Source organism: Styela clava, chromosome 8 (assembly GCF_964204865.1).
Source record: "Styela clava chromosome 8, kaStyClav1.hap1.2, whole genome shotgun sequence".
In the NCBI taxonomy this organism is placed as follows: domain Eukaryota; kingdom Metazoa; phylum Chordata; class Ascidiacea; order Stolidobranchia; family Styelidae; genus Styela; species Styela clava.
Window position 1 is genome coordinate 22,962,978 of NC_135257.1, and position 26,167 is coordinate 22,989,144.

At 35.8% G+C, this 26,167-nt stretch overlaps 2 protein-coding genes across 2 annotated transcripts; one reads left to right on the plus strand and one right to left on the minus strand.

Annotated features, from left to right (window-relative positions):
* Positions 1-1,806: 1,806 nt before the first annotated feature.
* LOC144425836 (meiosis expressed gene 1 protein homolog) lies at positions 1,807-6,559 on the minus strand. The gene is made up of 2 exons (XM_078115556.1): positions 6,225-6,559; positions 1,807-4,357 (listed from the first exon to the last, which is right to left on the minus strand). Exons 1-2 carry the CDS (start codon positions 6,320-6,322, stop codon positions 4,171-4,173), a joined length of 285 nt encoding a protein of 94 aa, XP_077971682.1. The 5' UTR covers positions 6,323-6,559; the 3' UTR covers positions 1,807-4,170.
* A 3,748-nt stretch (positions 6,560-10,307) lies between these two features.
* LOC144425597 (uncharacterized) lies at positions 10,308-15,285 on the plus strand. The gene is made up of 6 exons (XM_078114916.1): positions 10,308-10,547; positions 10,698-10,781; positions 11,352-11,414; positions 12,235-12,360; positions 12,516-12,748; positions 15,047-15,285. The coding sequence occupies exons 1-6, from the start codon at positions 10,325-10,327 to the stop codon at positions 15,230-15,232; spliced, it is 915 nt and encodes a 304-aa protein (XP_077971042.1). The 5' UTR covers positions 10,308-10,324; the 3' UTR covers positions 15,233-15,285.
* The last annotated feature ends 10,882 nt before the right edge of the window (positions 15,286-26,167 follow it).

Below are 26,167 nucleotides of genomic sequence, written 5' to 3' on the forward strand. Positions count from 1 at the left end.
TCCAGCTTGGCCCGACTAATTCACTGGATTCTTAGGACGGGGCCGTGGGTAAAAAAAAACGACCAATTAACCGCATTCGAAGGCCCGAGCTGGGTTCGGGTTAAAGGTCGCGGAAAGGTCCATTACACCTTCTCTGATTTATAACAAGTGCCTTTGTTCAGTATCCACACAAAGTGTTAGTATATATTTTTTTATAAACATATATATTTTATTTAAAAAAAGTCAGCGATAGAGAAGCTCGACACGACCCGAACGTAATGATTAACATTTCAGGCCAGACCTTAGCTCTAATGTCAGGCCCGTCAATCCAGGATATTCCATCGGAATTTCAGTTCACTCAAAACTATCTTTGACTTTTTAAGTCTAGTCTCCCTAGTGATGAGTAGAAACTGCAAATATAAATAAACAAAAAAATGAAGTCAAATATAAAAGTCATATACTGCATGTAAATAATTATGTCTGAAAATTCTCACGGTATGGAAAGTTCTATTGGAGCTGAACTTACTTATGATGGCAAGATCTCAGCAATCATTTTTTACATAATTAACCTCCACAGAATTTGCACAAAGCACTAATCGCAGGGCTTTCTCAGATGCATTAGTAGTGTAATTATTACTTTCATTTAAAAACAATTTTCGTTCATAAAGTCTTGTTGGGCATGATGTTTTGCCTCAAATCTGTTTTTTGTATTTTATGGGAACACGTTCATATGACATTCGGTACAGTTCTTTTATCATTGAGCTGACATTGTTAGTCATTAGGCTTTGCCTCCATACCATTGAGATAAAGTATTCACTTCTTCATGTTAAATTTGTCATAGATCCGACAAGACGACTTAATTATACAGCGAATAACGGCCTCTCCCGGGTAGCAGTGCAGTGTCGAAAAAAAGACTCGAGTTGAGTTGATCATTTGGCCCCCTGGGAGTCCGTGATGACTGCACAGGGGGTTCGCAACGATATGAAGAGAGTGATCGATCTTTAATGATTGATTTCAATCAAAAAGCCATTGTTTTTTTTTGGTTTAGCGTAGCGGATGAATATTCAAGTGCATAAACTGGATGGGGATTCGTCATAAATCATTCCTTCTCAACAATTTGTCCCAAATAATTTGCCGGTCCTCCGTCGGTTTCGGTAAAGTTCTCGCAAGATCGCCGATCATGAGCACAGTGTCAGTTGTGTGTACGACGTCATCAATTTTACGATCCAAAAGAGCACTTTCAAGTTTCGTTTTTCGTCTGCGTAAAAATTCATATTCAGCAAGTGTTTCTTCTTTTTTGAGACAAGTTTCACATATTTTGGGGTCGTGAATTTTTGTCTGACTGGCTTCTTTTGCAAGGTGAAGGATATTTTCAGTTTTTAGTCGATTAATGAGTTCTTGAGGGACAGATTTTTCTGTTTTTTCGTTTTTCATTTCTGGCCCAAATACCACTCCATCATTATTATCACCAAAAGTTTGAAATGTTCTGTCAGTATTGTATTTCCTGCTTCCTTTTTCTGGATCAGTGACTTCAGTCATGGGTCGTTGATTTTGCTTTCTATTAGAATCCAAAATTTGTATCAAATGTCCACAAGTATCCAATCTTTCTGAGTGTTTTTCGTTTTCATCAGTTTTGTCTTTTATATCCTCCTCTGTTTTTATTACATCACTATCACCCCTCTCATTTCCCTCATTGTCATCACATAAAGGTTTTGTTTTATGACCACATAAGAGATTTATCCTTTGTTGAATAAACAAACATTTTCTTTCTTCATCCATTTCCCACAATTCAATACTCAAAAATCAACTTAAATTTAACTCAAAAAACTGAGAAAACACAAATCAAAAGCAGCGTAAAAGCAAAAAACAAAAATTTTAAACAAGATATAAAACACAAAATTTTTATCAAAATTACGTTTTGAGATATTTTCATGGTATTAGAAAAAATTCCTTCTTCTGAAAGTCCCTTCATGGAATATTCCAGTTATACAAAATTCATCATATCTACATTGAAAGCTTTCATGGGTGGGATTTTCTGGGCATAGTTTTTCACAATTAAGTTCTAAAATAAGATACTTGAACATTATACAAAAGTCACTTGATGTATGATAGAGTTGAATTGTATTTGGGTGAAATATCCCCAGAAGGAATTTTCCATGAAATGTAAAAAACACCCATGCAACATAAATTTTACACGCAATTAAGATATAGATCTGAACCTATTATCAGATTAATTCCAACAAGTAGGTAAACTGAAATAAAACAAAAATACAGTGGCAAACTCAGAAAAGAAAATATTTGTGCAAAAGTGGGTACTCCTGGAGTATGTCAACCAAGATGGATGACACCGGAACGTAATATGTGTACCATGTTAGGCCATAATTTCAGGTGCAAATACCACAGTAGCCACTTGATTAGTCCCGGAACTCACAATTACAATAGAACTAAAATAAGGCAAATCTGAAAAAAACTATGGCCTAACTCTAACCTGGTACACATGCTACAATCCGGTGTCCGCCATCTTGGTTCACATACTTCGGGAGTACCCAAAACTCTGATGAGATAGCACTTTGGAATTAACGTGCCTTGATTTAATTGGCACTGGATTCAAGATTGGTCGGATTTGTAAATTTAGATTTTTTGCAATCGTGATAATCGAAGTTAAAATTTCTGCAATATTCTCAACAGGCAACTTAATAATACTCGTAGTCGTATATGCAAAGTATATACATGCCCTGAAACTTGAAATAACAACAAACAATAATTAATTATTGTTGTATAAATGCATCTTCTTTTGTTTGAAAAAGTTGGACTATGATAGCGAATATACCGGTACTTCCTATTTCATGGAAAGAAATTATGCTGTTCTTATTACTTCTCGATCTTACGATCGGTAAGTATGTTGATAGGTATTTGTCTGTCTGTTAGATGCACGTGATATCTCGCGAAAGCGAGGTTGAATCTGCCTCAAATTTTGCATGTGCATTCATCATATCTCGGACCAGAAGCCTATCGATTTTAGATGAATTATTTCATATAATTAGCAAGTTATTAATTAAATAGTGATGATAGATAGAGAGAGATAAATAGTGATGGAACACCCGGTGTCACTATAGAGTCATGAATCGAAACCGCAGTTTCGATCGATAAGTCTTCTCGTTTATCATGTTAATACCATCTTGTTCAAGCATCCTTGTGAAACTGGCCACATACAGATCTGAAGTAGAAAGTAAACAAGGTAACTCAACAAACGAGAATATCGGTCAGAGACCGAAGACTTATCGATCGAAAGTTGGGGGATCCCCAAAAAGAGCGCTCTTACTCCATAGTGACACTTTGTGTTCCATCACTAATTAATTAATAACTCGCTAATTATACGACATAATTCATCAAAAATCAATAGGCTTCTGGTCCGACATATGATGAATGCACATGCAAAGTCTGGAGCAGATTCAATCTCGCTTTCGTGAGATATCGCGTGCATCTAACAGACAGACAGACAAATACCTATCAACACACCTATCGATTAAAATCGATAAGTAACAATATCCCTGCATGCAGATTCTAAATAATATTTGTAAAATAATGGAAACTAAAATTAGAACGCAGACACACCATGAAATAGAAGTTGATTTTGAGCCCTGAAGTTTGCTTATGTAATAGGAAGAGAGAAAGCTTGATATATATGGGCGTTCTTCTCAAAATAATATTGAAATGTGAAAACGAACGAAATTATAAACTGTCTAGAAGACGCTATGGGCGTTCTTCTCAAAATAATATTAAAATGTGAAAACGAACAGAATTATAAACCGTCTAGAAGACGCTTCATTCACAGGCCAACTCTTAGCCCAAAGAATGATATATATGCTAGCCTATTCAGAGAGATTTTGATGCTGCCACCCATGCTTCATTGGTTTCCTTGGACAGAATTATGGTCACTAGACCATGAATACAGGTCAGACAATGAATGAAAGGATAATATGTTGCCAGTCAAGCTTGATTGAACTAATAACAATATGTTAATTCTGCCAATTATGCTTCATTGAATCCTTGACAGAATTATATGAACTGGACCATGACAACAGAATTCAAATAAAATCCATCTAGCTACATACACAGATTTGCTTCAATATCGATTTCATTTTGAACCATTTCATACAGAAAAATTGTGTAAAAATTTGTAAAAAAAATTTAATATTTGTATAACTTGATTTTGTGAACTTCTTTATCTTGGCATTCCCTTGCTCTGTTGTAATAGTAAAATGTTCCATCTTTTCGTTGTAATTTTTTGACATAACCCGAACACGGCCACTTTTCTGCTTCCGATCGATTAATTATTTGATATTCCAACTCATCTCTGTACCCAGCAGCTTGGAATCTTAAGAAATTTAGCAGATTTAGATTTTTTATCTCCATGTGAGAAATCTTTGTGAACTCCTTGTCGTCACAGAGTGGTCCACGTAACTGGACGAGAGACCGTGGTTCACTGTATACTGGTAATTAAGCTGCCTTATCAACTTTCTTCACCCGAGGATAAACATGTAAGGGGTTCCCAAACTTGATTAGCTGCGGGCCAAAATTTGAATCGGAGGGATGTTCGTGGGCCGGAAGAGTGTAGCGCCCGAAAGTGCGTGGCATGGGTAAGCTCTTATAGTTCATAACTAAATTACTGCCCTATGTAATCATAATACCGGTAAGAATACCTGAGATAACACTTGAATTGAATTGTTATGATAAAAACACGTGCTTAAAGTGTGATAATGGCTATCTATTTATCTAGACTGCAAAAAGGTGAAACAAAATCTGTTGCACTAACTTACACACTATTTCACCCAGCTCGGCGGGCCATTTTAAATTGTTACACAGGCCGGATTTGGCCCGCGGGCCGTGGTGTGGAACCCCTGATGTAAATCATATCCTATTTGCTACCGAACTAACCCAAATTGAAGTGACAGACATGAGATAGATGATACATAGAAGCAATCAAAGTTTATTTTTACATTCTGAACTACAGAATAGAAAATATATAACTAATACTAATTGTATTTGTTTCTCTCCTAATTAACAGTAGTCAGATCACCGGCCAGAGCAAGTCATTATTTTCACTGAGTTTATTCACAATAAAATAGAATAAGATTTAGATATTCATTCTGTGAAAAAAGGAGGACGACAAGACAGCTTGATCATATGACAGTACAGCACACTATCCAAATTCCAAGAATTTCCCTCCATTTGGCTCAATAAAACAAACACTCTATGTGTCTCACAAACAAGGGGCGTCTGGGACCAGGTCAGAAGCTTCATATCGCGCCATGCTTGTCTCAATAAAAATCTAAATTAATCGCGGCCGTCACATGACAAAAATTGCCGTTTTTTGCTAAAAACTCTCGAATGCTACGGTAAAATTTTTTTCTTTCGGTAAATCGGATTATTTTTTCCCAAGGAATTCAATGATGATGTTACTGGATTGGGCTTTTTTGTAGTATTTTGCCCAACTGCATTATACTGTATTTTTACCGATATTGAGGGACAACAATGTCCAGAAGTCTCCCAAAGGAGGGGTGACTTGACAACGAAGGAGTGTGAGAAACTTGAAAATTACATGCATTATGATAAAAAAAAACATGAGATAGCATCCATTTTCAAGTCAGGCTACTACCAATTCAAAAATGGTCATTTTTTTCTATGTTATCAGAACTTATTAATGTGTCATGGATATAACGTTACATATTATACAGCTTGTTTGAAACGGTAGGATAGGATTTACATATTTTCCCCAGGGTATATAGATCATATATCATATATAGGGCGAACCGCTGCCTCTCATCCATTTACCAGTCCATGTCGTGTATGGGATTAGTTAGTCGGTTATTTGTTTCAGATGCATGACTGCATGGACTTGATAAGAAAAATCTGTGAGAAACTTGAATAAATTACATGTATTATAATAAAAAACTAAAAGATGGCATCCGCTTCCAAATTTGGTTACCAGTAATTCAGCTATATTCGATTTTTCTATGTTGTCAGTACACAGTGTGTCATGAATATACATTTTATACCGGTACAACTGGTTGGAAAAACGTTTCTCTATGATAGGACTGATTACTGTCATAACTGTATCAATTCTTTTATTGAGATTTTGCTGAGATGAATCAGAGTAGAATGGCACACTAAAGCAATACATTTTCTATCGGCTCAAACGTATAAAAAGGCTATAAAATTGAAAAATAGAAATAAAGCAAAACCTGAAAGCGTTTTCGACTTCATCGTCCCATCGTTTAGCTCTGACCATTGATTTGGGTTTCAGGGAATCGCCCATCGCACTCGTCGCTGCAGCCGCCATAGCTTATTAAATAATATATCAATTTTTATTTGGAAATTTATAAATTTCGGCCTCAGATACCACGATACGGCGATTCCAGTTGTTCGTAGCAGATACTACACATCGAGTGTGTTTCGTGACGTATTTTGAACGATTGTTTTGCTCCTTAGCAACAACAGAAATGGTCACGCTTCGGTGATTGAAATTATCTCGCTAGGTGGCAGTATCTTTGTGTTTTCACCTTTTTTCACAGCCCGGACATTTTAAGATTGGGCATATAATATTATGTAATTAATATATCAACAAGAATTGTGGATTCATTTCGTAATCTTTCAATATTTGCCGGCGGTTCTGTGTTTCACGCTTTGTCGACGGTATTTTACAATTTAATCAGGTATGGACCTTTCCCCAACCTTTGACCCTCGGAAAATTCCCCCTATACTTCACCATTGCAAAATTGTCAAGGCTATTTTAAGAGTGCTTTTGCGAGTTGGCGTCTGTAAAATGGGGTATGTGTTTCAAACCATCATTATGATTCATCGCATACAACAATCTGTTTTTTAAAAGTACCGGTAAAGAATTTCTGGCTAGTCTATCACAGCCTAATTTTTATTACTGCAATTGAATTAAAACTCTTAGAAAGACAGAGTGATCATTGAATCATCTGATTTTTATTTAAGTTCCCAAAACACAACTGAAAACTAACGAATAGAGTTCAAAAACGCGAAAACGAGGTAATGTTTACAAACACGCTTGAAAATCTGTCTGAGTGAGAAAAGTGTCTGAGCGGATGCGAAAAGGGGGCATTGTTACGTCACTTTTTGCATCTTGCTGATTGGCCAATGTCACGAAGTAAACAAGGAAGTCCATGCTCGGGGAAAGGTCCATTACCCCTAAATTGACTATTCATGTCTTGGTATTGCTATATATTGTGATCTCATAAGCCGGATGACGACCCCTGTTCAGCAGGTGACACGTGTAAAGATGAAGTCTAAAAATTTTTTTTTAGGCTTGCCGCATTTCGGCGTAGAGATGGCAGGAATTGACTTATAGCGGCCTGTCTACTAGACATGGGGAAATACATATACAGTTCGTACAGAACTGTCACTCCTTACACTCGCTGTGAAATGATAAATGAGGCAATAGGTGTCACGAATGCCCCTCACGCATAACTAATATTTCAAAACGTCCTAGAAAAAATCAGAGAACCTAATGTATCGGTTTATTTTGGCATCGATACAATTACAAAATGGCCAATATTTCCGTTACCGAACTTACCGATACTCGTTAACAATAAAATAGGTACATCTCTACTTTTAAACTGTGGTAAAAATTCTGCGTTGTTTAGGCGCATCTACAAGAATTTTTACAATTTCTATATCGCTGATTGGCATTAATGTAACTAAGACAGCATTAAGCAAAGAGTATCTGATTTTAAACTATCTTATGTTTATTGATAAATTGCAAAAACTCTGGTAATTTTACAGCATATAAGCATCTGCGACGTTGTAATGGCGTTTACTTTCAAAATACTTGCAACTTCATTGTTACTTAACTGTAGATTTTAATGGCATATATAAACCTATATTTTAAACTCATTGTGATTTCTTTAAAAATAGAATATTGCAAAAGGCTAAATTAATTCTGCGATGTAATTGTTTATTCCATCACGCGATATTGCTAATCCGATTAAGATCTGAAACTGCGTCACGACAGGACAAGCGTCTGCTTCTATAAATATCCGAATGCGGTAAATTTTCAAGCATAAAAGCAACGCAATGGAAATACATCAGTATAGTTTTATATCGACTATGTGAAGGCGACTGGTTGATAGGATAGTTCGCAAGATTTTTAGAGTTCGAAAAAATGGAACCTCCTATGATGCTGCTGATATTTGAAAACATTCCGTATGTGATGAGAAGTCTCGATATTGTTGACTTGAATTGATTAGTTTCAAAACCAGATATTATCAAACGCAAAAGCATATGATAGTTGGGAAACCGAGAGCACTTTAGTGCGAAAGCCCAGGCAGTGCTAGAAATCGTTGCGCGTAGGCCAAGAAACGTAGTACGTAGCCTAACTATATATTCAGGGTTTCTGCGTGAAACGAAGGTTTCCTAGGAAACTGTCCGGCCGATCCGGACAAAACTTGGCATGTAGGTCGGGGATCGTGTCCATATGATCGACCATAGGAAGTGGGCCAACACGGGCGTGGTTATCTGTCAATCAAGACACGCTCGAGTGATTTCGGCGTTTAGAGGCTGTTTATCTCGATTCCCGGGGCGGGAAAGCGTTTGCCCGAGTATTGGGAATTTTTCCAAGTAGTATTGGCGGTGGGAGGGAAGTCTCCGCCCCCTAAGTAGTGGGAAACACGTGGAAAGCCACGCCCACTTGGGGCAATTGATTTCGGACGATTCTTAGCACTTGAAATGGGATTTCGGGCAAAGCGATGTTCGATTGTTGAAGAGAATAATTAATCGAATATTTCACCGCCATCAACTTGGTAATTCCCCCTACCCTCAACGCTCAAGTGACATCGGAACGTTGCGCACCTCAGATAAAAGCTATCAAGAAACAAAGTAGATAAGAATAGTTGGAAAAATTAGTTAAATGCTTCTCTTCTAAGATTTTCATTTCCTCCACTTCCCAGTCACGCTCCAGCGATTTTGGCTTATTTATGGCCTCTGAGAGATCCCAGCAGAAATCTAAAGACATGGGCTCGGCTGGAAAAATTATTCGAATCACTTCCAGGTGGAATTTTTTTCCCCATACTCCCCAGTCACGCTCCTGTGACTTTGGCTTATTGTATGCCTCTTAGAGGTTTTGTTAGGAATCTGAAGAGATGAGTTTTTCACAAAAAATTGTCGCCACGGTTGAGTGATCACAGATACCAAAATTAATAAAACTCGACTTCCGTTAGAAGTGACTGTTTTATGATGTGTTATTTAAACAACTCAACGGTCAAAAGACTTCGGGAGTAGCGCGCTGGGCAATTTCCGCCATTCGTACGGCGCAACAACTCTTGTTCTTCCATCGCACACCAAAGGAGCGTCCGCTTTTTACCTTGTCCAAAACGTTGTCTTACGATTCCCCTCGCAGCTATGGACGAAGGAGCGACTTCCCTTGGATGTTGCCAAGACTTCCATGAGACTGCAATATGTGCTGATAGATTATGGCCAATATCAATATGGACATACTTGGAAAACTTCGGATAATAACACAACAGGGAGAGTGGCAAATAATTATCAATATGCTTCATAGACAGTTAAACAAAGCTACTCCGTCTTTATGGAAGATCACCGCTACTTTAGCATATGCCGCTCTAAAAATGTTATACCTCTTCTAATAAGGCCATATGTGGATAAGCTATGCCATTTTTAAAAGGCTTGAGCTGATTCTGAAATGATCATTTTTAAGATTTTTACGCCCCATTTTAAAAGCATATGCCTTTACCTTAAATCGACTACGCTTTACAAAACGGTCATATCTTTTATGAATTTGCAATGTCGCTTTCAAATTAACTTTTCCCATTCTATAAATGCTAAGCTCATTTTTTTATTGTTACTATCTCGGCTACAGATAGCGTCATCTAATGTACGGGTTTTTCGAAGTAGATCAAACCTTCTCTGCGCCAGTATGGACGTATATTAATGGATCCTGGGATCCTGCCACAATCCTTCACTCCGAATACAACACACAAGTCCTTAGTGACAAATAATAATAAATGTAAATAACAACAGACTCTTAAGGAATCTTAACAAGGAATGATTAGAAATAGCATTATGCGCTCGAAGAGCCCGACGGGAAAAAAGGTTACACGCATGAGCGAGTTGATTAGAGTGTTACATGTAATAATGCAAGGGAAACACAAATAAACTGGCGCTGTGCCCGTTTGCAAAAAACATGATTCCTTGGAAAATGCTTTTGAATTTTATTTTACATTGACATAACGGAATGAACTTTTTAATTTCAACTTGAATTTTTTTTCATTAAGTTTTTACTTTTCTACACTGAAACCGCGAAATGAAAATCTCAATAGTTTTCATATTAATCTACGTCATCGCTCCATGTTGGTGTCAAGATGAAACGGTGTTTCACTGTTCACCCAAGCCTGGTTGTCAGATTGCACATTGTGATTCGGACAGACTAACCTTTGACATTGATAAACATACCAAAGAATATCCGATATCATGCAAGTCCAATAGTACTGTTCTTAGCTGGCTTGATTTGGCATCCAGAAATTTGGGTAAAATTTTTTCTGTATCTGCTTGTGTAAGTAATTAACAAACTATTGTTTTAATTAGGCTGAGTTTTGCGTTATTATCTACCAAGAAATAAGGTATTTCGATATTTTGCATGATGCAATCGAATCTAAAAAAAAATAACTTTTATTCAGATATCACAAATATCAGAAACGATTTGAAAAAATTGGAAAACAAGTTTGATAAAAAAATGGAGAGTTTCGGGAAAGAAATTTCAGGTCCGTGTACAATAGTTCCTTATTACAGTAAAATGCTAAACAACCCCACTCTTTGTGATTTCTGTTCTGTTTATTTCTAACACCTATTTCAATCCAAAGTAATCGAACATACATCCGACTGTTTAACAGAAATCTATCATTCAAAACAAAAGAGCTAAATAAAAATGAGATAAACCTAAACGTTATCAGATTTTCCTTGTAATTTACATCGTTAGATTTAAAATAAATGATCTATTGAAGGAAACCACTAAACAGTCTGATGAGATCAGAGAATTGAACAAAGGTTCGTGCAACAGAGTGATGTTTGTTATACTGTAATTTCTGATGCCAAAATAAATTATTACCAAATACTTGAAATCTAGTGGTAACAGCACGTAACCTTAAATTCTTCCTGTCCATTACATCATACTCGAGCTTTCAACGCGCAAAGTTATTCTTAATCTTTTCCATAGAATTTTTTGCAATAATTTTACCAAAACGAGGAAAATCAGAGTCTTTTATTTTTATGTCAATTCGTAATTTCAATACTGCAACGAATGTGTATCATGATCTACTGGATATGTTTTTTAGACTTGGCTGAAATGCAAGAAATGAATGAAATGTTGGTAGAAGACAACAAGAAAATGAAGAAAGGTAAGAACCATCAAAAAAGCTGAATACTGTTGTTCTAGTTTATCGAGATGTTTTAGATATTTTCTGGACTGCTGCTTTGACAAACATGACTATTTGAACTGCTGCTTTGAAATCCTTAATAAGTTAAAATTTTAAACAATATAATATTCAATACTGAGCTTACTGAATGTTATTTTGAATGTTTTTCTTTTATTAGGATTGATTAAAGTTAAAGAAATATGTAGGATAATTATTGTAGTTTACTGAGATCTATTTTAGGGAGCATGGGACATCTTCGAAGTCGTATACGTATCCCAGAAACCTAGTTGGAAGTTTAACCAGAATGAGAATTCTATTTGTAGCATTTTTGAACAATCTGTACAATCTTGGGATTTTGTGTTTGTCAGTAGAAAAGCAGTGCAACGTATGAAATGGGGGCATTATTAACAAATTAGACCTTTCTTACTAAATATTTCATTGTAAAGTTGGTATTCAGTTTATGCACCAAAATATTCTCCCAATCACTTCAAGTAAAAAAGTGATATTTTTTAAAATTACTGCGACAAAACACAGGGCCCGAATATGCTTGTCGTGACTGTAATTTAAATAGAAAAATCACAGAAAACAGTTCAACATAACATCATTTTTCCGAAGGAATATCAGAACTATCGTGAGCCTGTTTAATATTAGCAAATATGCCAATAATTATATGCCAACTCTACCACTGAACAATTAAAAACGATTGAGATTTGTAACAATTAAAACTCGCATAAAAATCGTTGTTGTTTTGAAAAGAGGGAGATAGAGGGAGGAGGTATTTAATAATTATATGATAATTTAGCGATATCCCGGATTGAAGAAAAACTTGCTTTTATGGAGAAGACTCGGAAGCTTTCAAATCGTTCCGGGCAGATTACCAGACCAACAACAAAAACTCGAACGACATTGAATCCAACTCCACCTCCAGGTAAGCACTTCATCCAATTCAATTTTATTTGGCAAATAATCCTCGTGGTAATGAAAGATGACATTATTTTCAAAATACTTTCGAGGAAGAACATGAGTCTTATACAGTAAAGTTTCATTGCATATCCAAACACATAAACTGTCGTTATATTTCAGAAAACTGCGAATTCAAGATAAGAAATATCTGTTATTTTGGTGTGATACCTGGTAGATATGTTGTCAACTACGACAAAGCAGTTGATATTTGCAAGAAACGTAACGCAGATGTTGGTTTGATTCGAGATGAAGAATCTTACAATGCGATTGTGAATTACTTGAGAAGTAATATTCTAAAAAAAAATCTGCCCTCGCCGATTATTATATGGACAGGAAGCCTCTTTGATCCAATGGTTAGTACCTTATGGTTACGCTATTTTCACTCGTACAAACAAATATTGGAAACTGACACCAGATGGGTGAAGTGTGAGGTCCAGACATAGCAATGAATATTTTGAAGCAACTCAGGTTTGGTTGGTAGTGAACAAACAGTATTTCAAAAAATTCACGTTTTGCCTCTTTTTGATTTCAAGCGAATTTGAGCAGAATTTACTTGTTTGACATTATTATTAATAGTGAGTCATCATGGGATTAAATGTTTTAATAAGTTTCAGTTGATCACTGTAGCTCAGCTGTCCACTACATGTTACTCCCAGGCAATATGTCTACTGAGACTGGAATATGGTACATACACTAACAGATTTATAACTGGTTTGAAAGGATGAGCGACCACGTAACGTATATTTAGAATGATGTGTATTACAACTTGAATTGCGATGATATCAAATGATAGTTAATGTCATATGCTTGCTTCTGTTGTAAGTTTAATATTGTGTATTCACGAATACAACCTGTGTCTCTGGAAGTCTGAGTATTCATATGTTCATCGCAACGACTCTAGAATATCTTGACAATAACTCAACAAGTCACATTTAAACGACACTATCAGTCAGTATTCTTTGCTCCAACTTGCTCTTTTATCGATTACTGCTACGGCGTGAAACGCTCTGATCCTCATAATTATATATTATAATGGGAACTTGGTGCTTATGGTATCATTAAATATAGATGAAATGCATTAAAGATTAATATTATTGGTCTTGGGTGCACAATACGGTAACGCCACTTCACTATTGATCACCGCAGTGAAGCTGGTAAGGAATCATAAATTATGCTGCAGTTATGTAGGCAAATGAATTACAATTCGCACTGATCAAATAGTGATTATGTAGTGTGATAGTTTTTCGTGAAGTTTTATTAGGCAATGCTTGAAAGACCAGAAAGACTTGCGGTAACAACTAACCAAGCATGGATCAATAATAATATATCAAAATATAGATATATATATATATATCAAAATATAGGTTTCCGTGAAGGCTGTAGTACCACCCATGCCGTGCTTGATATCATGACATCTACTATGGATGACTTAGAGAACAATAAAATTAATTGTAATGTTTTTCTTGACTTATTGAAAGCTTTCAATACTGTAAAACATTCTGTATTGCTAACTAAACTGTCCAGGTATGGTATTCGTGGTGTTGCTAGTAAATTACTGACAAACTACTTGTGTCAGCGAAGTCAATATGTCAAATTAGACTCCACAACTTTACAATATCTTGCGGAGTTCCACAGGGCTCAATTTTGGGGTCTTTACTTTTATAATCTATTTAATGATCTAAATAATGCTACCAATAGTGACACCAGAATGTTTGCTGATGAGACATGTATTGCTAAAAGCCACAACTGCCCCCATATTCTTCAAATTCTCATAAATGATGAAATAAGCAAAGTGAATGCCCGGATGAGAGCAAATAAATTGACTAAATTATTCTAAATCGACCTATATGCTTTCTCACCTAAAAAATATAAGTAAAGCTTTCCATGTATCTTTTGGTGATAAAATGTTAATTGAAGTGTCATGCATGAAATATCTTGGGATAATTATTGACAACAAATTTAAATGGCATGCTCATACAGAATATCTATATAGCAAGTTATCAAGAGTGACTGGGGTTATGTTCAAACTTAGACACTATTTGACATTGCATAATTTGAAAATCAATCTATTGAAAATCATTTACTATTCATTCTTGTATTCTGTATGGTATCGTAACTTGGAGTTGTTGTGACAAAACCAGTCTTAACAAATTACAGCTAATCCAAAATAAAGCAATTCGAGCCATCTGCGGGGTGCCACGCTGGGCAAATTTGAGTAGCTATTACAAAATCCTTGGTATTCTTAGAATAAAAGATCTATATTTTTATGAAATGGGAAGGCTCATGTATCAAGCGGTAAATAGCACTGCCCCTCGCGTAATCCAACAATATTTTGTTCCGACAAAAAATGCACATACATATGGTACTCGTTCATCTCGAAAGGGAGGATAATTTGTACCACGATTTTCATCCCCGCGGGCTCAAAATTCTATAAAGTACCAGGGTGTGAGAATTTGGAACGATATTAACGAAAACCTAAAAGAAATTTCCAGTTTTAATGTTTTTTTTTCACTGAATAATTCTGTCTGTCTGTCTGTCTGTCTGTCTGTAGAATAGACAATAAATAACAATGGAGATTATGATATTAAATTAAATGCTGGGCAAAGCATGATCCAGTGATAAAAGTTATCTAATCCTTATTTTCTTTTCAGACTAGAGACGTCACACCTGCAGATTCATTCACTAAATGGCTTTCACGGTCTCCACTCACGGGAATTGATAATAAAGATCGTACAAATATTTACCTCCTTGCTGATTCCAGCCCGACATATCATGGGATGGGGAATGGTAACCCTACCTGGAAGTATCAAGGAGTTATTTGTGAGATCGTGATCTAATGAAACGACTGCCTGGTTGTATTTTATTCCTCTGGACTTCATCATCAGACGGATATAAATCATTGGTTTTTAATTTAAAATTCATACAATTGGTATTTATAATAATTACAATATATAGTACTAATCATTAATTGCAATTTTAAATAAAAGAATTTAAATGAGATTTCAAGTTTATTTGTCAGATTGTTTTCTTTATGGAACTAACTATTTTGATTTTTACTAGAAAATTTACTCAAAAACAAGATTACCAGCAACTATTCAGAAACATAGGATATTGATCTCTGAGCGAAGTTTCAGGAAATCGCTCTAGAGCTACAACGAATTATAGTGTATAATTGCTCGTTAGTAAATACCGATTGACGCCAGACCAGAAGCGGGAAAAGTTTGCAGTTCGCACGCCAATAATGTTCTTTATTGAATTTGGTCTTTGAATCGTTCGATACGGTCAGAGCACAAGTCTAAATGTGACAGCAATACTACATGGACGTATGAATGTTTAGTACAAGTGAAGCAATCATGAGACAAATATAGGCGAGCACAGTGAAGAGGTCCAATATTACACTCGTAAATCTCGATAAGCGGATTGATTCATAAGTTCAAATTCTTCGGAATTTTGAAATTTAATAACAATAATAGTTTTAGAACAAACTGAAAGCATCAGGTAAACGAGTATTATTAACAGATTATTGCTGTTATTAAGATCTACAGGTTTTAAATCTAACCCAAACTAGCAGAATAGTCTAACTTGATTTCTCGCTGTCTATTTTAACATCAAATCCAGCGTATATCTCAAACATCAACAACATCATGGCTTCGCTCAATAATACCTCCAAACAAAAGCCCGAGCAACGTTTGAGTAGAAGTCTTCCCGATCCTGGCCTTTCACCAATTGGATGGGTGTTGCAACAACAGGAGGGACACTCCAACTACCAGATAAATCTACAAGAGGCAATACAAAGTAACATCATGAACCAGTTACCATCCCTAATTGCCAAATGCCTAACGTAAAACTTCAGCTCTGCAAACTTTTCATCAGAATACCTACCAATGAGTCCAGGTCTAAAAAAATGCATAGAGGAACAATGAAAATTCGGAAAGAAATAAAACAAGACCGTGCTTCTATCAGGGAATCACAAAGTTTCCAATCTGAAAAATATGACGAAGTTATTGCAGAGCAAAAAGTGACAGATGAAAAACTTACTCTTTATAGCAAAAAAATATGGGATCTCGAAGAATTAGTTTACGATCTTGAAGATGAGTTATTTTATGCCACAGAAAAAAAAGGAAGAACACAAACGTCGATCTAGGATGGATAACCTAGAATTTCATGGCATTCCATCAACCGAAAATGAAGATATTGATGAACTAGTAACACAAATCGGAAAAATGATTCATGTAGACATAAAGCCTTCAGATATTTCCGTTACACTCCGCTATAAGGAACACCAACATCCATAAACCAATTGTAGCAAAATTGACCAACCGCAAAATTCGAGCCAAAATACTCAAAAATCGAAACTTGATTGAAGCCTCCATTATTACAACATCAATCGGAAAATCCGTCAAAGGTGTTCGTGGTTGAAAACCTGACCGAAAAAAATAAGAACTTATTTTACCAAGCGAACGTTCTCAAGAAGCGATGTGGTTACGCTTTTCTGTGGAATCAAATGGCAAGATATTGATCAAAAAGAACAAAGACACGAACACTCTGTCCATAACAGATGAAGACGATCTGGATAAAATAAGATAAGATAAAATAAGATAAGTCCAATGATCATTTTCCATTAAGACCATTTTCGCGTAGAGAAAATAAATTCTACTCCAAACCGTGGATTACTAAAGGAATTCGTAAGTCCACCAAACAAAAACAAAATGTCAAGAAAAAAATTCTTAAAGGGAAAATCATCCCAGCGTCTCCACTTCAAAAAATACAAAAACATCTTGACGCACTTGCAGAGAAAATCAAAACAAATGTATTACCATAATATCCTTGAAAACAACAGAGGGGATGGGAAGCACACTTGGAAAACTATCAACGACAGTATTAGAGTTAGGTCCAAAGATGAATCCACCGTCTCTGAATTGAAACTTGAAAATGGTGCCACAATTTCTGACCCTACCACAGAGAGTATCCGCTGAATTCAATAAAATCTTTTCATCTGTATGGAAGTAACTTGCTGACAATATTCCACATAGTACGAAATCTTTCAAAGATTTCTTGAGTGCTCCCTCACAGCATTCTTTCTTTCTGGAGCCAACGACACCTTCCGAGGTTCACCCAATAATTTTGAAATTGAAATAGTGCAAAGCAGTTGGACATGATGGCATTTAATCGTTTTTTTTTTTAAATTAGTCGCAGATATTATTTCCCCAGAATTGAGTCACTTTTTTAATTTATCATTTAATTATGATATTTTTCCCTCCTTATTAAAGATTGCCAGGGTTATGTCAATCTTCAAAAGTGGCAACAAAAATAATCCCTCATATTATCGACCAATTTCTATTCTATCTTCAGTTGGTCTCATTCTGGAAAAGTTAATATACAAAAGGAGGCTAAATTTCTGTACCAAATTCAACCTGATCAACAAATGCCAGTTTGGATTCCAACGCGACCACTCAACTAGCCATGCCATCGTAGATTTAACATCATATATTTATGATAAAATAGATAAAGGTGAGTTTGTCTGCTGTGATTTCTTTGACCTAAAGTAAGCCATTGACACAGTGGACCACAAAATTCTTATCCATAAGTTGCAACACTATGGTTTCAGAGGTAATGAAAGTAAATTACTATCTAATTACCTGAGTGGTCGTTTTCAATTTGTCAAATTAGGTTTCCATAAGTCCGCAATGTTGCCCATTCAGTGCGGAATTGTTCAGGGTTCAATTATCTTGGCATTTTTGCTCTTTGTAAATGATTTGTCGAGTTGCTCAAATCTTTTGACCAAACTCTTCGCCGATGATGCTTGCTTGCTTGCCAGTGCCAAAGATTCAACCACGCTCCAACATACTATGAACACTGAAATAGATAAAGCAATTAAGTGGATGTTATGCAACAAACTCACTGTGAATGTGGAAAAATCTAAAGTCATGCTATTCAGTCCTAAATCGCTCAAAAACAGTCCAACATCTTTATCAAAATCAGGGCGGTTGCCCTAGAAGTTGTTCAATCATATAAATATATTGGGCTCCATATCGATAATAATTTAAAATGGAACAGTCATACTATGAAATTGCATAAGAAATTGTCAAGTTCAGTTGGAATATTGGGAAAACTTAGGCATTATGTCCAGGATGTCACACTGCGAACTGTTTACTTTGCTCTTTTTTAATCCCACATACAATATGCCATAACTGCTTGGGGCTCTGCAACGCAAACATTCATAAATTGGAGATCTTTCAGAATAGTGCTGTGAGAACCATCTTCAGAGCATTTATGCGTACAAACCTAAACACTCTATCAGGGGTCACCAACCTTTCTGAAGCCAAGGGCTACTTTCTGGATGCAGATTAAGCTGAGGGCTCGAATTTGCTCGATTAAGCTTTAATCATTGATAATTACTGGTATTTAGTCAAGTAAAAACACTGATGAACTTCAGGTTTCCTCGGAAAATCAAACGATTATCCCAACGTAGCAAATACATTACTATCAATGACACTTACATTTTCAAACTGAGTGTTTTTCAAATTGATTTTAAAGTGACCACTATAATATCCTAGGAAACCACAATGTACCTGCTTTTTTTACAAACGCCCTGCATATGCCCAAGATGAAATGAACTTAGCAGTTATACTACCACATGTTACATTCACAAACACATTTACCAAATCATGAATATCTTATTTTCAACTAGGAGCAAACCAAAATCAAACAAATCTGGACTAATGCTCTCCACCAGTGAGTTGTACCTCTGCGTGTAACCTGAAACTTCAGAGCGAGTCTTGTAGGTTTTCATCAGTGTTTGTTTCCGTGTTTGTTATCGACAAAGTTCATGTCAAAAAGTGTTGATTCACAAAGATAGGTTGGACCAAACACTGGTCACGTAAAATAGGATGCTGTTTGATTTAAGACGCGAGCTTTTTCTGCACGTACTGCGCTGGCCAGTGGATAGTTAGCGCGGCCTATCGTGTGACAAAATGTGAAATATTTCTCTGCTTCGCCGTCGCTACAGTCGCCTCGCAAATGAGACATACGCAGGCTGTTTTAACGATCGTAAAAATAAATCCACCTCTCATTCATCGTGAAAATGGTAGTTTTACTTTCGTTCTTCTTTGCAATATTTATACTATTGTTTATATATTATCCACGGACCAACGGACAAGAAAAAACGCGTGTTCGTAGAGGGTGACATCTGTGTGATGTCATAATTGGAATAGTATTAAATGCCCCGTCACATTACTGAGGTCAAATAAAAATTAAATTGATCATTACAATAATTAATATAGTGATGTAGCTTACTCATAAGCGCCGTTATTATGCTTTTTTTAGAACAGACCTGCGGGCGACTCATGTGCTCTTCGCGGGCGACTTGGTGCCCGCGGGCAACGGTTTGGTGACCCCTGCCCTATATCACAAAACAGGGGGGGTTAGAACTATCCGACATTCATACTCTAGAGATTGTCAAAGTTAGGCACCAATTTCAAAACAACCACTTGCCCACAGCTTCCGACAGTTATTTTGTTTTGCTTACCTCTGTGCATGAACACAACATCCAATCTTCAACCAGGTCCAATTTTTTTGTACCTGGCTTCTCACTGAGAAAATCTCAAAATTCCCTGGAATACAAAGGTGTCATAATATGGAATAGTATTCCACAAAGTTTACGTGAAATCACATATGTCTCTTTCAAAATAAATTATAAGAAAGTCATGCTTTCATCTTACCTGTCTCCGGTCACCACATCTGTTTGATGTGCTGACACCTTCCACCTCTTGTCATTGTCAGCCCAATACTTGACTTTATCCACAGTAACTGAAATAGATAGAAACTCTGTGAATATTGAACTTGTTTATTTTTCCCACCATGTCAGTGCATGGCCATGTGTCATTCATACAATAACCAAATTATTCATCTTGCAAACATCAGGGTCAGACGGGTTTTCTTGAATCCAAACCATATACCGGTATCAGTGAGTCACTAAGATTTAGGAAGATTTCTAAAAATTGGAATCACTTTTAATTAAATGAAATTACCAAAGTATACATATCAAAATATATTTTATATTTATATACTGGAGATTTTCATATGAAAAAGAGTAAAAATATTGCATACGGACAATTAAAAAATTCCTATTCTTGATTTTATGAGATTAGCAATTTTTCTACAGGCCCTTTTATATAAACTATAATCTGAAATACATCTATCTTGAAAGCTTTTGAAACCAAAGACTATTTTAGAAGGGAGATTCAGGTGTGAGCAGTGTTACCTCTAGGGGAATAGACCTTATTCATTAAAAAACCATCCTACGCGCAAAAAGAAAAGTGATGTAAAGTAAACAAAACAATTTTAACATTAGCTCTCATGGGGAATGTGATCACCAGAGCAGAAATTTGCATTTTTTGGATAATTTTTTAGATATCTTTCATTGTATACGTGAGCAGTTTTGAGGATAGAATATTTTTTAAATCTATTTTAATATTTTTAGCATGATAAACATGGTCAAGATTTTTGATAATCGTTCACTGAAATTTCAATGAGCGCGGTGTTCCGATGACGTCATTCTCACTATACCATGAGATTCTGCCAATGCGCAGTGCTCTGTGGGATATGTGCTCCAACAGCTTGTGATAACAGAATACTGGAATACCAAGACCGGAACCACAACTGGCGTTCAACGAAAGACCTATTTTGGTTTTTATGGGAAAGGTTTCAGCCTGCCTAGCCTATTGGTAAATTCAGCCCTGGTGCTGGTCCCTACAGCAAATTTCTGGCCCTAATGACTCAGCAGATTGAAATAAATGGTTTTCAGCATTTATTAGCAAAGATAGATATTTTAATTAAACATATAGTTCACCTTAAAGCCTGTATAATGATATGATAAATATATGTTCCATTATTACTGCATTCTGAGGCTTAAGGCTTAAAAGGCTTAAGGCTTTCCACACTATCAAGGTTTTAGCGTCTTCCAATGTCTCAGATGAAAACTTCAGTCTTCCTTTCTCATATTCTTTTCATTAATGCCATTAGCATTTGAAGCTTGACTGATTCCAATGTACTTTTTTTATTGTTGTTTAATAGAATATCCTAAACGTGACTCCAAATTTTTTTTTTCACTCCAATTATCACATGTTTGAATACCCGAACTGACTGCTACTGATTTGTTATTAATTTACAATTTTTTTTTATAAATCAACTGTTGTACTTGCTAAGTGTCCACTAAGTGAAAATCCACAAAAAAGCAGTGGTTTAATAATGGACTACGATTTTTTACCGAATCCAAAAATATTCCGTAACTTAGTCAACCCTTCCCCCAAGGAGTAGCGTTTTTTGTTAAATTGTTCAAAAATCTTAACTAACTGTGAAACTTGATAGCGAACATAGGGGGCAGTGGGGAGCTGACTGTGATGGTAGTAGGCTATTGCTCCCCAGTCTATTCCGAATAACTGTGTGTTTTGTATATAATTTTTTTTTTGATTTAATGCTTGTATTCTAGTTGACGAAATAAATCTCTCTCTCGTATTCGGTCATGTCTTTTTAACCTAGTTAGAAAATAGGTTATGGGTTGGAGATATTCATCTTTTTTGTATATCGGTACCGTACAACTTAATGCCTATTGGCAGGCTGGCTAACTTTTTTGTTCGTAGGTCTATTTACTAAATAATTTAGTTTTCACCTCTTGCAGGCTTGGTACGGCACCGGCAGTTTAAATAACACGTCAGCATGCCTTCAGTAGATGACTGCTAGCTGTACAGGTATAAATGCGTAAAACCAGTAAACAAACGTGATAGAAATGGTATGGGTGATAGATTGTCAACGTTAAACGCTTCCAGTACCGGCACCGTACCCAAAGCCCTTTGTCGCCTCATTGTGGTACTTTAGATTGTTGCGCAAGTTTGTCTCGTGGTTTGCGCCATTTTCAGGATTTTGTTGAATAGGCTGACAGGGTTTGTGCTTCTCTGATTTGGTCTAATATATTGTTCTTTTTCCATACAGTTAGGATTGTTTAAATGGTAAATATTGAAGTACCTGCTTGTTTCGATATTATTAGCCGAAAAAATCGGTAAGTCCTATTTTATGTGAAGATATTTCTGTATTTAGGAATTCATTTGCTGAGTGTTTCTACTTGCTTAATATATGATTTTCATTACAAATTCGTATTAGTATGGAATAAGTAAAACACTGTGGACAAGTTATTGTCTGCTCTTTTTTCATAAGTTATTCATGCCTTCTTCATCGTGTGATCAAGTACCGGTAGGCTATACTATATTTTGCCAATGTCTCTGGTATTTTTAGGTTATCATTATTGTGTTTTGCTTATAAGTTTTACTCTTATTTTAATTGTTTACACACTTCTTCAATTCATTGAGACACTATTTGGAACGCTTCATAACATTTATTTCATTCTGTCATTTTTGAACACGATTTGGGAGTAACATCAAAACATTGTGTGGACAGTTTCTTGGGGCATCCAGGTTTCAGTGAGTACAGGAGTGAGTTAAACGACGGTTATACACGGCGGAACATACGACTGCGAGTCTTTGACGAAAGAATTCAATAAGATAAGACTGTACTGCTGTAAGACTCGTAGCATCGTGAATAGCGGCCGTAATAGCGACATTAGCGCCGCATTTGCAGCGCATATCCTACAGAGCACGCCGCGTTGGCAGAATCTCATGGTACAGTGAGAATGACGTCATCGGAAACACCGCTTATTAAAATTTTAATGAACGATTATCAAAAATCTTGACCATGGTTATCATGATGAAAATATCAAAAAAGATGTAAAATATAAATAAAAAATAAATAAAATATTCTATCCTCAAAACTGCCCACGTCTACAATGAAAGATATCTAGAAAATTACAAAAAATGCAAATTTCTGCTCTGGTGATCACATTCCCCATAAAAGCTAATGTTAAAATTGTTTTGTTTACATCACTTTTCTTTTTGTGCGTGAGATGGGTTTTTAATGAATAAAGTCTATTGGGAGTGCAAAGGTGCCTCGTAAGTAAAAAATTGGAATACGCCCTGACAGATTTTAACATGTTAGGTGCCCAAGCTTTGGTTTTAACTGTTAAAAATATAGGTGATGAAAAAGCGTCAAAAATCCGTTACAAAACTAGTGTTATAAGTAAGGCTGTCAAATTGAAAACAAATTTTTTCAACAGTTTGTCCGCTAATTTGCGAGTACTCGAATCATATGGAATTATGAGGTACACACGGCGGATAAAGTCTTTTTAAAACCAAACATTGTAAAAGAAATCGGAAAACTTTGGCCCACATCGATACAAAATGGCCATTTTCACAATTTCTGTATCGCTGATATATTGATGTAACTAAGAAAGTATTAAAACAAACAGTATCTGACTTTGAACTATTTTATTTTAATGATAAATAACAAGAAAGTTTGGTAATTTTACAGCATATAAGCATATTCGACGTTGTAATTTATAACAGGTGGGGTTTTCTTAATTATTGTTATATTAAGCTAACATTACTCTAGATTTCAATAGCATGTGTAAACTTATATTTTAAACTTTTTTGCAATTTCTTTAAAAATAGAATATTGCAAAAAAACTATAATTAATTATGCGATGTCATTGTTCATCAACATAACCTCACGCGACATCGCTAATCCGATTAAGATCTGAAACTGTCACGATTTAACGAGCGTTTGCTTCTATATATAGCCGAATGCGGTAAACTTTCAGGCATAAAAGCAACACTCTGGAACTATATCAGTATAGTTTTATATCGATTACATAAAGACAACTGTTTGATAGAATAGCTCGCCAGATTTTTAGAGTTTGAGCAAAAATAAACCGCCTATGATACTGGTAGTATTTGGACTCATTCCTCATGTGTTGAGAAGTCTTGATATCGTCAAATTTTAGAAGTCCTAATATGAGTTAATCAGTTTCAAAATCAGATATTATCAAACGCAATGCCACTTGATGGTTCCAGGAGACTGCAATATAGAATAACAATAGATTATGGGCAATACAAATATGGCCGTACTTCGAAAATTTTAGATAATAACACAAATATTCTGTATAATAGTTCGAGATAAGCAAGGAGAGAGGCAAATACCTTTGCTCTTCATGCCAGTTAGACAAAGCTACGCCGTCTCTATAGAGACTCGCCGCTCTTGTAAGGATATCCTGTTATCAAAATGCTATGCTCTTTTATTAGGCTATGTTACGTGTGGATAAGCTATGCCATCTTTAAAAAGCCTAAGCCGATTCGGCCCGCGGCGTCATTGTATCCGGCCCGCAATAACACGCAAATGTGGCGAATTTTTTTCCATGGGAAATTTTCCCCGAGACTCGCCTTGCTTGTTTATTTCGTAACATTGGCCAATCATCAAGATGCAAAAAAGTGAGTTAATATTAGGTCTATTCGCATCCGCTTAGATACTTTTGTTTTGTCACCCTGACGAATTTTCAGTCGTGGTTGTAAACAATACTTCCTTTTTTGCGATTTTGAATGCTATTCGTTAGTTTTTGGTTGTGTTTGGGAAATTTAAGTATGAATCAAATACGTCAATCATCATTTGCCTCCTTAGGAATTGTAGTTTTAATAGTAGTAATGAAAAATTAGACTAGAAATAGCTGTGACAAAATAGGCTAAAATTCTCTACCGGTACGCAACGTTTTCTGCAAAAGATGCACTCGTGGCGCGTGCTTTCGACGAAACTGTTTACGTTTTTTGTGCTAAAATGAACGTCGAATGTGCATGTTGCGCTTACAGTACTGTAATCCCTCGCGTACTGCTCAAATTTCACAACTTCACACTAACTTTTGTACTGCTTAAATGCGGATATTAATGTAGGTATGTTACAAAAAAATTAAAAGTTTATCCGATTTAAATAAAATCTGCGCCAGTGGATCTGAGTGAAAATAAGAAAACAATACCAAGTTTATAAAAAAACGATCAAGAAATAACGGAGATATCGGAATTTTAGTACCACCAGACAGGCCAATTTTTCCATAAGGATTGTATTACTTTTTTCATAAGAACTGTAATAAATATGAAAAAAGAACACATCGTCACGCTAATAACCGAATTGCGTAAGTCATTTTTAGCATTTTTGAGAAAAACGTGAAAAACTTCCTATTGATATTGTTATGCCATTGAGAGTCAATAATTTGCCATGGTTCAATTTTTTGATCGCAGCCGGATTTAAGCTAATTTGTATGACGCAGTTAAGTGACGTCGTAATGGCGCACTGTGACTTAGGCAGAAATGTGTCTATGACTTGAGGACATACGCAATTTTGCAACTTTACTATATGCACCAGTCCTGAAAACTAAATATTCCAAAAACGAATGTAATTCTCAGTATATACAATGTCTAATCCCCAAAATAGCTAATCAGTTTCAATTACATTATTTTTATGTTTAAAAATATATATTTCATCAATATAACACGTTCTGCACACCCACCGAAATAGGACTAAGAATAAATATAAAAAATAAAACAGCATTGCATCCAATATAAAAGCCAACCGAAGCCGTTGTGACGTCACAATAGTCCTGCGGTAACAATGATATTTCATTATGACGAAACAATTGCACAAATGTGCATGTCATACTAAATCTCCATTTTTATGGGTTTCGGAATTCCTAAAATAAAATCTGAGTTAACAGACAGGTGCGCAACATTACATAAATACCTATTTTATAAATAACTCAAAATCGCTAAAAATGACTTACGCAATTCCCTTATTAGCGTGACGACATATCAATCACTAGTCTTCCGATCTGCGTCACATCT

Bases quoted from the DNA above. Each gene is read 5' to 3' on its own strand.
- LOC144425836 (XM_078115556.1), bottom strand. From the start codon at position 6,322: ATGGCGGCTGCAGCGACGAGTGCGATGGGCGATTCCCTGAAACCCAAA. The intron at 4,358-6,224 runs GTTTTGCTTTAT...AAATTTCTTAAG, and splicing joins GAAGTCGAAAACGCTTTCAG to ATTCCAAGCTGCTGGGTACA.
- LOC144425597 (XM_078114916.1), top strand. From the start codon at position 10,325: ATGAAAATCTCAATAGTTTTCATATTAATCTACGTCATCGCTCCATGT. The intron at 10,548-10,697 runs GTAAAATTTTTT...ACTTTTATTCAG, and splicing joins TTTGGCATCCAGAAATTTGG to ATATCACAAATATCAGAAAC. The intron at 12,749-15,046 runs GTTAGTACCTTA...TTTTCTTTTCAG, and splicing joins GAAGCCTCTTTGATCCAATG to ACTAGAGACGTCACACCTGC.